Source organism: Cupressus sempervirens, chromosome 5 (assembly GCF_028749045.1).
Source record: "Cupressus sempervirens isolate cs-2001-9-10 chromosome 5, ASM2874904v1, whole genome shotgun sequence".
In the NCBI taxonomy this organism is placed as follows: domain Eukaryota; kingdom Viridiplantae; phylum Streptophyta; class Pinopsida; order Cupressales; family Cupressaceae; genus Cupressus; species Cupressus sempervirens.
In genome coordinates, this window is record NC_143122.1 from 446,439,081 (window position 1) to 446,452,169 (window position 13,089).

Here is a 13,089-nt window from a genome sequence, read left to right on the forward strand (position 1 = left end):
TTTAATTTTAATTGTGCCACATTGCTTGTGAAAAGTGGTCGACCTTATGAAGTAGGAATATAAGGAGAGCTTGTGGCTATTGTAAGATGAGGTTGGATACAAGAAGAAAATAGATGTATGACTTACAGATCTGTTTTGAGCATTAGAGGATGTCTATCATCTCTTGTGACATTCCAGAAGTCATTTCCTTAGGGTTTGGCCTTTGGAATTCATTGTTATCAACTTCATTAACAGATAGCTTGGGCGCATTTCTTGCTACAGGCAGATTGGGTGTAATTAGTGAGTTGAAGAGTTTGTTATGTATTTGATTTTATGATACTAGAGAAATTAGTGGGTTTGCTTTGTACTTAATTTTATTAGTTTGAAGACTAATATTATTTCAGTAGTAGTTCAATCTTTAGTTTGCATAAATTCCTTCTTGTTCATGTTATGTGGTTTCAAAATCTATGTAAAAAACACTAAAACCACTATCATCAGTTGTTTTGATTTTTTGGGAATTTCGAGAGTACCCATTATAACACCCACACTTTTTGATTTAATATCCAACATTTTTGACAAGATTGTACCAATAGTTGTTCTTGCTAATGATGACTACCCTTAGTTGAATGAAAAGTGTACCTTTTCTTAGAAAAATAACCAATAGTGTGATGCCACATCAGCTGCACAAGTATGGGAGTCTCCAATGCACTTGATTGGTCTCACATTTTTTTTTGGCCTATTTTAGACACTTTGGCAAAAAGCATGCTGATGTGGCATCATATTTGATGATGTGACTCCGAAACCTTAGTTATAATTAAGGGACTTGGCAAGTAAGCTACTATCACAAAAAAATGAGAAATTTATTTTGAGATGCACCAAGGAAGGGTGCTCAACAACTAGGTCCTCTTGCCTGTAACTTTAAACAACTTCAAAATTAAGATGGAGTTTTAGCTAATTTTGTGTTTCTCGAAAGTTCGACAGTGAAAAACCTTTTTAACCTCAAAATGACCCCACATAGAATCACTTATAGAGCTCCAGGCTTCCAGCCTCTATATGCTGTCAAAATGTTTGGTATCTATATAGAAGAAAAAGTCAAAATATAAATAAAAGAAATTCCAAAGGGCTTTACCTGCAAATACATCCGTCCGATAGCTTTTCCGGAATCCAGTCGGCAACGTATAACGCAAAGGGAAATCGGAATCCTTCAAAGAAAAATCAATCCCTTACTTTCAGTGCCAGTACTAAAACCAGCAATTATTCATTTCCTGCCATCTAAAATTTCAGTCGTCGCAGAAATAAGCGTACGGTGATTTCATACTTTAACAAGAAATTATTATACATTTCCCGTTACTTATGATTGACAGATTCTGCCCCAAATTTGAAATTATATGGCATTTGTTAATTTATCGTTTGCAGAAGTTTAGTTGTACAGATGATAAATATTTTCCTGTATGATTTCAAGTTATTAATGATAGTCGCCAGGGGAACAAAACCTGGAATTTGAGTAATAATGGAGGATTCATGTACATTTTACAGTCCAGATCAATTGACATTAATATTTAAATATACACTCTGCGGGGCTTCAATAACATCTGTAGCTAGATAAAGTCTGTATCAGCAGTCCATGCAATTTCGTGGAGCAATATGAGCAAACCCTAGGTTAAATAAAAAATAAGAACACGGCGAGCCGTTCTGGCACTGTATGCTGCTGCTGCGGCTGCTGTTTAGATCTGGACCGGCCAAAACGTGAGAAAAAATGTATGCAGAATTAGCGGAGGAACGAGCAAGGGTTTAAGAGAGAGCCAGGTCATCGGCTCTGGTGACATGGCGGAGCCTGCTAGGCTTGGGGCTAAATGACGTTCTCCTCCGCAATTGATGAGATGAAGGACGAATAAGCGCAGAGAGGGCTTTCTTCATCCATTCTCCTCCTTCCACGCCGCCGATTCTCACAAGCGAATTCTTCATGGCGGATCTGCGGATCTGCAGCTGAGCATTTGAAGGCGCGGAGAAACGGGGGCAATTTCTATGAAGATTACAGCGGAAGGCGCCAGGATGATTACTCGGCGAGCAGAGGCACATCTTCCTCGCTGAACCAGACGGAACGCCTGCTCTCTGCAGGGCCTTTGGCGAAACAGGGGATCGGGCGTAAAGATTTCTCTTTGGTGCCAAATCGAACTTCACAGGCGAAGAACGGCAACGTCTGGGAGACAAGTTGGAGGAAGAGGAAGAGGAGTAAAAATGGCGGGTCGGGGGTTGGGAGCGATGAAGATTTAAGCTGGCGAGAGGCAGAACAGGGGCGCTGTGTCCAGACTTTGAAGAAGCCATTGATTTTTAGCTGTTGTGTCAAACCGAGGAGAGCTGAATGCCTCAATTTATAGCCCGTGTTCGTCATAGCCGGCGAGACCAGTTCCATGGCAGACCGCTTGACTTCCTGGTTTGACGGAGAAAACGGGGGACCCGGTTGAATTCATTAGAGTTCTACAATTGTTATTGTTATTAAAAGTTTGGTATTTTAGAATTGTTATTTATAGTCTGTTATTTTCCGCCCGCCGTTGTTGAAGTTCGAACCGGTGTACCGGCAGTTTGAGTGGCTCCACTGGTTATCCCCACGCTACAACAGAAATTGTTAGCTGTATCCGTTTTTGCGATCACGACAGGTGTTATCCCTTTCTTGCGGGCACACGTTGTTGTTACTTAAAGCTGAATCACAATACTATACTATGATTATATGGGGAAAGAGATAATTACTAGTACCTTTAGTGATGCTAGGAGAAAAGAATGTTTCTTGATTGAAAAATGACATCACTATTATTTTAATGGTTTTATACACAATCAGATTCATTTAACAATTCAATATGAGCTGTTAGTAAATAATTAGGATTAGATTTTTTTTGGTTAGGAGGGTTAGATCTTCATCTTTACATATTGGAGCAGAATCTGATTGAACTTCATTTCAAATCAATCAACTTTACCACTAGACTAAAGATATACATAAATTATAATAAATTAAAATATTTAAAAATGTAAACATCTAATAAGTGTATATATAAAGATAAAAATAAGATTATTTTAAAATTGAAATATTACACACCAAGGCTTGAGTTCTATAGGTAGAAGTGTTAAATAGTCAAATTATTTTTTTAATCTCCATATTTGTCATATTATAGAATGCCTCTCAATGCAATTATGACCAACACTTATATTCAACAATCTATGGTAATCTTATCATATATGGTAGCGAGCATAAGCTATTCCACTGAATGCAATGCCTACAACTCTTATTTGAAATCACAAATTGTTGACTAAAGGGGAAATGGGTTCGTAGGGACATTAATGAATGTGCCTCAATCAAATCCATTAAAGTCCTCAAAGTCCTCTTGAAGAAATATGGGACACACAGTTTTAACAACTTGAAAGTACTCTTAGACCTTGGATTTTTTTCCTTTTGTAGCCCTCCTACACTTTTTATGTTGATTTATAGTGGATTTACCATTGTAGCTCTCCTTATTTGGCGAACTTTACTCATTTTTGATGATTCATAATGTTCATCCATACTTATTTTACTAATTATTTTTTGTGGGTTGTGATGCAAATTCAACTTAAGCTATTAAGAATGACAACAAAATTATTGGGGAAGAAATATTAGGAAACTTTTCTCAAAGTGAAAGAAAGTCATGAAATCTTTAGAGGCAAACATGAAAATAAAATATTAAATGTTTCTTTAGTAGCAAATATTGAAAGAATGTTTATGAAATCTTCTTTTAAAAGGAATGAATGATTCTAATCATTGAATAATAAATAAATGTAACATTTGTGTAGGGGTATAGTATATTTGTCATTGTGTAAAAGGCATCTAACTTATATTTGAGTCATTTCTTAAGAATAAATATTGATGAGATTAAGTAAGACTCAAATTATGTTTCAATTCAATATAAATCATGTCACTTGTATAGTTTCCATTGTATAAAAGATAATCAACTTAAATTAGAATCATTACTTAAGAATAAATATAGATGGGATTAAGTAAAACTCAAATTACGTTCCAACTTCAATAAAAACTATAATTAACTTGAATTAGAATCATTTCTTAAGAGAAAATTTAGATGGGATTAAGTAAGACTCAAATATGTTCCAACTATAACAAAACTCATGCCATGTGTATTTTATCATTCTCTACAAGATAACTAACTTAGATTAGAATCACTTTTTAAAATCAAATATAGATAAGACCAAATAAGATTAAAATCATGTTCCAATTTAAACAAAAAAGAATTCCATATATAATGATGAAGTTCATGTTGTAAATACATGAATGATGGTGAGTTCAAAACATATCCATTTTTAAAAAACATTCCATGTATACCTTCATCATAACTATCTTTAAACAAATATTAAAATATATATAAAAACTTTTGAAAATTATATATTTATATACCCAATACTTAAGCACCACTAAAACTCAAAATAAATAAATATTATCATCTCAATTTTGAAAAATAAGACCTTGTTTTTTATGTGGTTGGCTAAGATGATGTTAGGGCTCATTAAACACATGGATCTCCTTGCAAAATAAGTTTTATAACCAAAATTTAGTATAATAATAAGTCCAAGTTGTGGTGTTGATAGCCTCAAAGGATTACAGCCGTGTCAATTTTAGGCTGAAAGGCGTCCCCACATTCGATGCAAGTCTTAATCTTGATTGACCTAATCAGAGTTAACAAATATTGTTTCTTGTTTAATTTTATATCTTTGTTTATTTTTAAAAGATTGCAAAGTCGAACTTTTGTGGATATTCGACGTATGAAATCTTGAAAAGATATGATCTGAATCTCCATTCATTTATCGGAAAACGAAGATTTTATATAATTTAATAACATCGCATCTTATTTGGAGGCATTATAATGTAGACCCCGACTTTTAATCCTCCCACGAAGCTGTGGTCTAGTTATCTCGTGTTGGCTACGTCAATTCCTAGTCAAAGCCACCATTCTACGTCCCCATGAATAAATTTTATCCAAAATTATGGTATGATTTGAATTACAATTTGATTAGAAAATATAATCAAATGAATATTTAAATATATTTAATCAAGTTGACTAATTAATATTAATTTATTTTTATGTTTTTTTTGGGTTTCGTTTGTTTTTTTGAAGAGGTTTTAGTTGGGCTGATATATTGACAAGCTTTGTGCATATGTTGCTTGATCACATGTCTAAATCTTTATTGAAAAAATAAGTGTATATATATATATTCAATTTTTACATAATGTTGCTTTTATGTTTTCTTTTATGCTAATTATATTATATGTTTCTTTCCCTAGCTCATGCAAACTTTTGTACAACTGTAAGATCTAGCTAAAAGAAAAAAAAAACAATATTGCAGAATTGAAGAAGAAAAAAAATAGAGATGTTGACAATAAAAAATTATGCACTACATTGTGCTCTTTCTCATTGATTAATAATGATTACATTATGCATAATTTATACAAATTGAAACCACCTTTAACATGAGCAAATTATAGTGAAGAGTTTCAGTATTAGCAATCATGCATGAGCAGTTAACATGAGACTATCCAATTAACAACATTAGTTTGGGAAAAGTCACAATCAAAATTGAAGGATCATCATCAAGACTGATCACTGAACTAAATTGATGGTTAGAATTATAAACACTAACAACTCACATTATATAGTACGTCTCTTACCATAAACATATGTTTTATATAAATAGTTGAGTTCAGTTACTAAGTTAGAACTTAAGCATCCCCAAAACCATACATGACAGATCGCTACAATGTTGACATTATATTGGTAAAGTATCAAAATTTGTTAGAGAGCTATACATATGCCAACAAAAGCTACCAACAATACAAATAATATTCACACCATTAATTAACTAGACACGGGAAAGACATCAAAAAAGTAACAATACCCTCCACACCCCCAAGAACAGTGTTGCTAGCATTAAGAGAGGCAAACCTTCTTCTAGGGCTTAGGGTTGCAAATGTCCTTGAAGAAGAAGTTGTTCTGGTTGATAGGAAGATGTTGCTCTTATGCTTCTTTCTTCATTTTCCTTGCATGTGTCCTCTGAGCTTAAACTGCATAGTCTCCTTTACAATGTTGGTGGACAGGTCCATTGGCAATCTCCTCCACATCGTGTTCATCATCCACACTCTAGTCTTCTCCACAATGAGGCAGTGTAGGAAACTCTGGATCTTTTAGAACCACATTTTTACATTCCAAAATCTAGAAGCTTCCACATGCCTTATACCCGTGAAACTATTCCATAGTGGGAAATGGAAGCAAAGCAACTACTTTTTTTAGGAACATGAGGCTCATAAACAATATTGCCCATCTTACCCTTTAGCTCTTCTAGTTCCACTAAGATGATAAGTGGAAACCAATGAACTACCCTCATAAACCCCCTTCCCAAGCTAAGGTAATACCGTTGAGAGACAAGAATGCTTCAGTGAGCACTGATCTTATCCAACACTGCATCTATCTACCCCAAGTATTTGAGTTCCAAAATTCTATGAAATTATTTTTTTATCGTATGATACAACATAAAAAATTTCTTTGTTAAATATAGTACATATGTTCTTGTTATTTCAAGTTGTGGTGTTCTTTGCAAACTCAAATAATTATTTTGATCAATTTCATAGGTTTCGATCAGTCACACACTACGCAAATTTGACCCTTGATGTACAACATTACTCAAGCACTTTCTTTTTTTCTTTTTTCTCCTTTGTGGTCTATTGTAGTTTTTGCTCCTTTCTTATTACCCTCGGAAGATTGCCTCATGCTCTTCTAAGCTAGTCATCTTGATTAGACTGACTGCATGCTCATATAAATGGTTAAAGACAACACAATTTAGTAATGCAAATGCCCTGAATGTTTTGATGTATTTAAATTAATAGCAATTAATCATGCAAGTGTGTACCAACTTAGACCAAAATGGCTAGTGAATTGTGTATGAGTCAACACATTTTTGAAATTTAAAAATTTTATTTTGACTCAATTATGTGTGCAGGGTTCAATCTTACACATCAGGTCTTCACACAGAAAAATGCTACCATCAAGGAGTTAAATGAATGTGTGGGAATGGGTGAATGTATAGGCATAAATGACTAGCCTTATTGGAATATGTGTTAATAGGGACAAGATAGGGTTAAATGTACTAGAATAAGCATAAAAGAGGAGGGTTGACAAATTGGAATGAAACAAGCTTTTCACAAGAATGTCAATTGTGATTTTAGTATATAATGCATAAGAGGTTTGTTATATAAATGGAAGGTTCTCCTAGTTTTATGATCTTGATTTATTTTCCCATTCATCTTACTTAATGATCTCTAAAGCACATTGTTGCTTATTGAAGCAATCACATGCACCCATTTTTTCTACTTATAAATATTACATTATTTTTGTATACAAGAACTACATTTTCTTAAGGAATTATTAAGTAATTTTTATCATTATTTTAATTTTTTCTTACGATAGATGCTTTTTTGAAATGACTATTTATGATATCAAGACATAAAATAACATTATACAAGTATCTAAAATCACAAGAAAAAAAAATTAGTATCTATATTAAAAATTTATTATGCTGATGGAGCACGTAATGTGAATCGAAACATTGATGGAATTTTTTTATAGAATCAAATTGAGAAACTTCTACAACATACATGAAACTTGTCAATTACGAGGCTAATTTAAGGTGCAAATGGAGGAGTTAATTAATTTCCTTTCTCAGGCATGACAACTTTTATTAGTATGCTTCACGAATTGTGTATAACTTTTTAACATTTGATTTTTTTTATATAAAAGTAGCCAAAACAAGGGGTTGGCCCCATACAACAGTGATGTAACTACCAACAAAAAACTAACACAATACCAAACATACCCTTTAATGCATTATATAAAAAACAACAGTAAAATAAAGGTACTAGAGTTCATGTTCTTAAAACTAACAAAGTTTAACAGATTAACAAAAGGCATGTAGGTGGTTAGTGCATTGCATCACCCCCAGCCCAAACCCAAGTTCCACCGAAAAACCAAAACCATCTAAACTAGATGGAAAGAAACTACTAGAAGGTAACCAAAAGACACTAGGCACTGGAAAGGCCACTAACTAGAATCTTTCTTCTTGCCTTTCCCAACCAGCAGAACCTTAGCCCAATCCTCTGTAAGGAAATTGTAGAGCAATTTTGAATCATCTTTACCCAGGCCTTCCTCCTCCTTCTCATAAGACAATAGCTAGAGGGTGGTCGTCACCGCATGTGTCACCTTCAAGGAGAAATTGGTGAAGAGGGTGAACTTTGCCTCTGGTGCCTAACACCAATCCTTCAGTCTCTTGGATGTCTTTGAGAGTAACAACCACCTCCTCCATACTACCTATCTTTAGTTCTTTGGTACAATTCATAGGGGACTTCCTCTTATCCTACACATCTAGATTGTTAGTGGGGAGCATTAAGATTTCCAGACCATCAGGGCTTACAGAGGAATAAATAGTGTCAGGGGAGGCTTTGGCAGACTTGGGGTCTATCTGGTTAGCAACAGATAATAGGGTGAAAGTGGTAGAAATATGGGTGGGGTCGTGGGAAGGGTCTTTGGTAGGGTTTTTTGCCTCAAAATCATAGGTGTCATCAAAAGTGTCATCCCATTTCTCCTCCTCTTTGTTACCAATATCCTCCTTCAACTTCTCCTTATCATTCCCTCAGGTCTTAGCACTCTCCTCTAAATTTGTCCCTTCTTCCTCCTCCTCCTGAGAGTGTCTGGCCATTTGTTTAAATCTACCCTTGGTCTTAGCAAGCCTACCCGATCTTCTTTTGTTCCCACAACACTCATCATCTGAGTCCCCAATCTCCACCTCCACCTTTTTATCAATTTTAACTTTTTTATTAGCAGCCGGCTCCAAAACCAAGGCTTTGTTTTTCCTACTCTTGACTGGGGTTTGGCATGGTGAGGGTTGTGGAGTAGGGGCATAGCTACCACCCACAAACTCAAGACGAAAGGTGGCACCAGTGGGGAGGAAATTATCAATGGCTATGACTCTAGGAGGGCATAACATTTGATTGTCGATACACAATCTAATTCCATAAACATAGTAACAACTTTGTCTTGAATTGTGGAGATCTGATATAATTAATGACAAGTCTCAATAACAATTTTAAGTACCATTTTTTTTAATAGATATAACTAGACAAGAATGTAAAGTCTTGAAACACATAATTTAATGTTATACATAAGATTCATGATTAGAAAGAGATTCAAAACCTTAGATGCAAAATTTAAGACTATACGTGTATGATTGAACTAAAACAAGACAATAAACTCTTTTTAATTGATAAAAAATAATAACAATAATAAATATAATATTTTAATAATAATAACATCACCATTATCTACTCATTACCTACTCATTACCCTCATTATTATAATATAATATAATATTATCTACTCATTGCCTTTATTATCATTTATAGCATTTTTATATCATATTTCAATACCAATTTTATTACATTCCTTGAAATGAAAGAATGTTATTCTCCTTTTCTATAGTCGGGAAAATTTTCAAATTTGTCGATTTCTATTAACATTAAGTACGTGATCTATTTTAAATTTTCTCCCAATACTCGTGATTTGGTGGTGTTAATTGTATGGAATATTTAAAGTTTGTTAAAGTAATAATTCTCGGTTAGCTAGTGGGTGCCAAATTTTCAAACTTTCCCAAAAGACGATTTGTTTGCTTTAAAAGCAGATGTGATGGGGCAATTTGTCGATACTTATGTGGGGTTACCTTAACACAAAAAGAGTTTGAGTTGGAATGCCTTACGATCTCATCCTTTCAACATGAAATGTTCCCCTCTTCACACTCATCGCACTTATCTAAAACACTTTTCCCCCATTAAAAGACAAATTGGATGGAGATATGACATTGAGAGGAAAAACATGGTGACCAGCTCACTCTTCAAACCATGGGCGCTCATGATTGGCCCTTCATATTCCCTTCTACTCTAAGTCAAAGGGTCCTCTTGTTTTTATTAGGTGGTGACTACACTCTTAACTAGTTTGATAGGTATATTGGGAAGGAAATAAGCCATACTATGTCAATTATCATATGTAGGTAAATAGCTGGGTTTGAATTAACTAGAGATAAATGCTAAAATTAAGATGTGAACAATCTTCAGATGTTTTATTTGTATTGCCGTTGATGGTTGGAATATTAAGATCATCATAAATCTACATTATCATGTTCACATTATGGTCTAAGAATACATTAGCTTTGAAGTTTAGTTCTATATTAATACAATATTCAAACATTTCAATTCTATTGTTGATATTTGTGTTTGGGAAAAAAAATTGTATGAATAAACATAATGTGTTTTAGTATGTGCAATTTATGCTTCTTCAACTATTACAATGATAAGACTAGTATCTTTGATTTCATTAATTATTTGTTTAAAATGTAGAGCTAAACTTTGTCAATTTTTCCATGAATATTTCTAAAAATTCATTTGAGTTGGCATACTCTTTAGAACTTGTGAAACTACTAACTAATTTTTCACTTGAGTTTCTTGAGCGTTAAATTTAGGTTCATAACACTCCATGTTCTAAACATAAAACAAAAATAATATACATGGATGCATTTTTTATATTTAAATATTGTGGAATGAATGTATTTGACATAAGAAAATGGTAAATTTGTAATTAATCTATTACACATCTTTTAAGCTTTCAAATAGTTTTGTACATTTTCAAGCATATATAACATATGTAAATTCAAATAGCAAACAAGATATACAAACTTGTAATAGAATACAAGCTATTAAATGATTTATATATTGACCTGAAATATATTTATTCTATATTCAATCTACAATTTAAATGCATCCACAATCATGAACCAAAAGACCTCGTAAATATAATAAATACTTTGATGTGTGATGTACTTCATTATGCTAAAGTTGTTTATTTATTTAAAGTAAATGATTTGTTAGAGCATATGTACCACTATCTTAACATCCATACCTAGGCAAGATGATTGAATTGATGTCATTCGTTCTTCATGTTCATTGTTTCTTCTTGTGTTTTGATTAATTTTACCAGTAGGTTTTCATTTTCTAATATAATGGATTTGAGAATTATTTTGGCAAAATCATATGGTGAGGGCAGCTACAACAATCTAAAGGGAGTTATTTAATGTATCATAAATTATTAAATTTTATTTAAAAAATCAATTAGAAATATAGTAAATGAATGTAATAATCATCATTATATTTCTCTTTCAATTTAAAAGTCATGGATTAATCCATCTTCTAGTAGGTGTAAGAGTGTAGAGTGGATTCCATAAGAATCAAAATAATTTTGATGGTGTATACAAAGGATCTAGAATATTTTGAAGTTAGTTATGTTGTTTAAGATGCGGCTAAACAATATAATCAATATGAAAACTAATAATATATTCAACACTAAAGCACAAGCATACAACTAAAAGGCTGACTCACAAATTTCATTACTAATGGTCAATTTAGGGTTGAAAAATCAAAAAATTCATTAAAAATTAGTAATAAAAACTAAGCTGTCTCCATTCAAAGATTTCAATAGGCAAATATGGTGGTAGATGTAGTTGGAGATTGGGTGGTGAATTTGTTGAAGGGAACGATGGACAAGTGTGGGAGGATTCGTAAGCAGTTCGGCAAGGCATTTTAGGCATACAATGAGAGGATTCGATTCAAATGAAATCTCAATAGTTATTGCAGTATGTATGAGGAGGTAGATAGAAAAGTGTCAAGCTTGTTAAAAAGTGGGGAGAAGGCAAGGAGGCATTGTCCTCTTCAGCAAGACAAAAATAAGTCGGTCAAGAAAATTGTAGAACAGGGCAAGTAAAGAGGAAGGAGGTAAAGTACAGTAGCAAGTTAAGGGTAGCATAGTCAATAGATTTTGGAGAGGGATCGTGGGTCATTGGTAAAGAAGGGTTTAAAGTCTGTGATGAAGGATTTCTTTGAAGACAGAAAATTAATTAGAGAGTGATCAGTTTTTGAATTTGATTGTGTTGAGATTTTATCATTTATATTTCGAATTACGTTATGTGATCTATCAACAGAATGAAAGAGAGGAAGAGTTATTGGTTTTTAGATTTGATTGTGTTAAGATTTTTAGCATCAATATTTTGAATCACACTATGTGATCCATCATTGGGATGAAAGAGAGCAAGAGTTATTAGTTCTAGATTTGATTGTGTTAAGATTTTTACCATCATCACACTACGTGATCCATCATCATGATGAAAGAGAGTTGTGATGGATCACATACATTTGAAACATTGATGGTAAAAATCTTAATACAATTGTATCTAGAAGTATTGTAATTCAATGAATTGTGGAAACTTGATCTCTTTAATTGGCAAGAGATTGAATTTTAAAAACTAGCATCAATGATCCCATATTTTCATGTGACAGGCTAACTTGACAAAATGCACAAAACACAGAACAAAGTCAAATTATTATTGTACAGTTGAAAAAAATTCAAGGTGTGTTGGAGAATTACTTTGAATATAAACATCAAACTTGATTTATTTTTTCCAAGCTTAATTTTTTTGGTACAAAAAAGACATTCAAGAGTGCCATCAATTGATTTATTTGTCTCAAGCTTAAATTTTTTCCTATAAAAAGACATTTAAGAATAACCTTACTTTATATTAGAGAAGTTGAACGATCATGGAGGTTGAAAAAGATAGATGTTGGGAAGTGCAACAAATAAAGAGAATCAAAGGGGAAAGTAAGTATGACATATTCTATGAATATATATTATATGTTTAGCATACATGGGTAAATTTGTTAATTAAATAGTATTAATTTTGTATAAAAAGAGGTATAAAGACTAGGCCTATGTGAATATAACAAAATAAAAGATCACTATATAGACTTGGCCTATGTGAATATAACAAAATAAAAGATCACTATATAGTTATGTAAGGAATTTTTTGAAATCAACATTGAATGAACTATTTTACTAAAAAGAAAATTATGATTGTAGTTTTAATATTAAAAAAATATGATTATAATTTCAATATTATATTTATTTTTTATATAAATAATATTATAATTAT

The 13,089-nt window shown here is 32.7% G+C and overlaps 1 protein-coding gene and 1 long non-coding RNA gene across 2 annotated transcripts; one reads left to right on the forward strand and one right to left on the reverse strand.

Annotated features, from left to right (window-relative positions):
- Positions 1–200: 200 nt before the first annotated feature.
- Positions 201–7,292, forward strand: LOC149556704 (uncharacterized). The gene is made up of 2 exons (XR_016352372.1): positions 201–279; positions 7,009–7,292. It is a non-coding gene; the product is annotated as an uncharacterized LOC149556704 (long non-coding RNA).
- LOC149556705 (uncharacterized) lies at positions 1,479–2,471 on the reverse strand. The gene has a single exon (XM_089831170.1). The coding sequence runs from the start codon at positions 2,302–2,304 to the stop codon at positions 1,771–1,773; it is 534 nt and encodes a 177-aa protein (XP_089687296.1). The 5' UTR covers positions 2,305–2,471; the 3' UTR covers positions 1,479–1,770.
- Positions 7,293–13,089: the final 5,797 nt, after the last annotated feature.

Bases quoted from the DNA above. Each gene is read 5' to 3' on its own strand.
- LOC149556705 (XM_089831170.1), bottom strand. From the start codon at position 2,304: ATGGCTTCTTCAAAGTCTGGACACAGCGCCCCTGTTCTGCCTCTCGCC.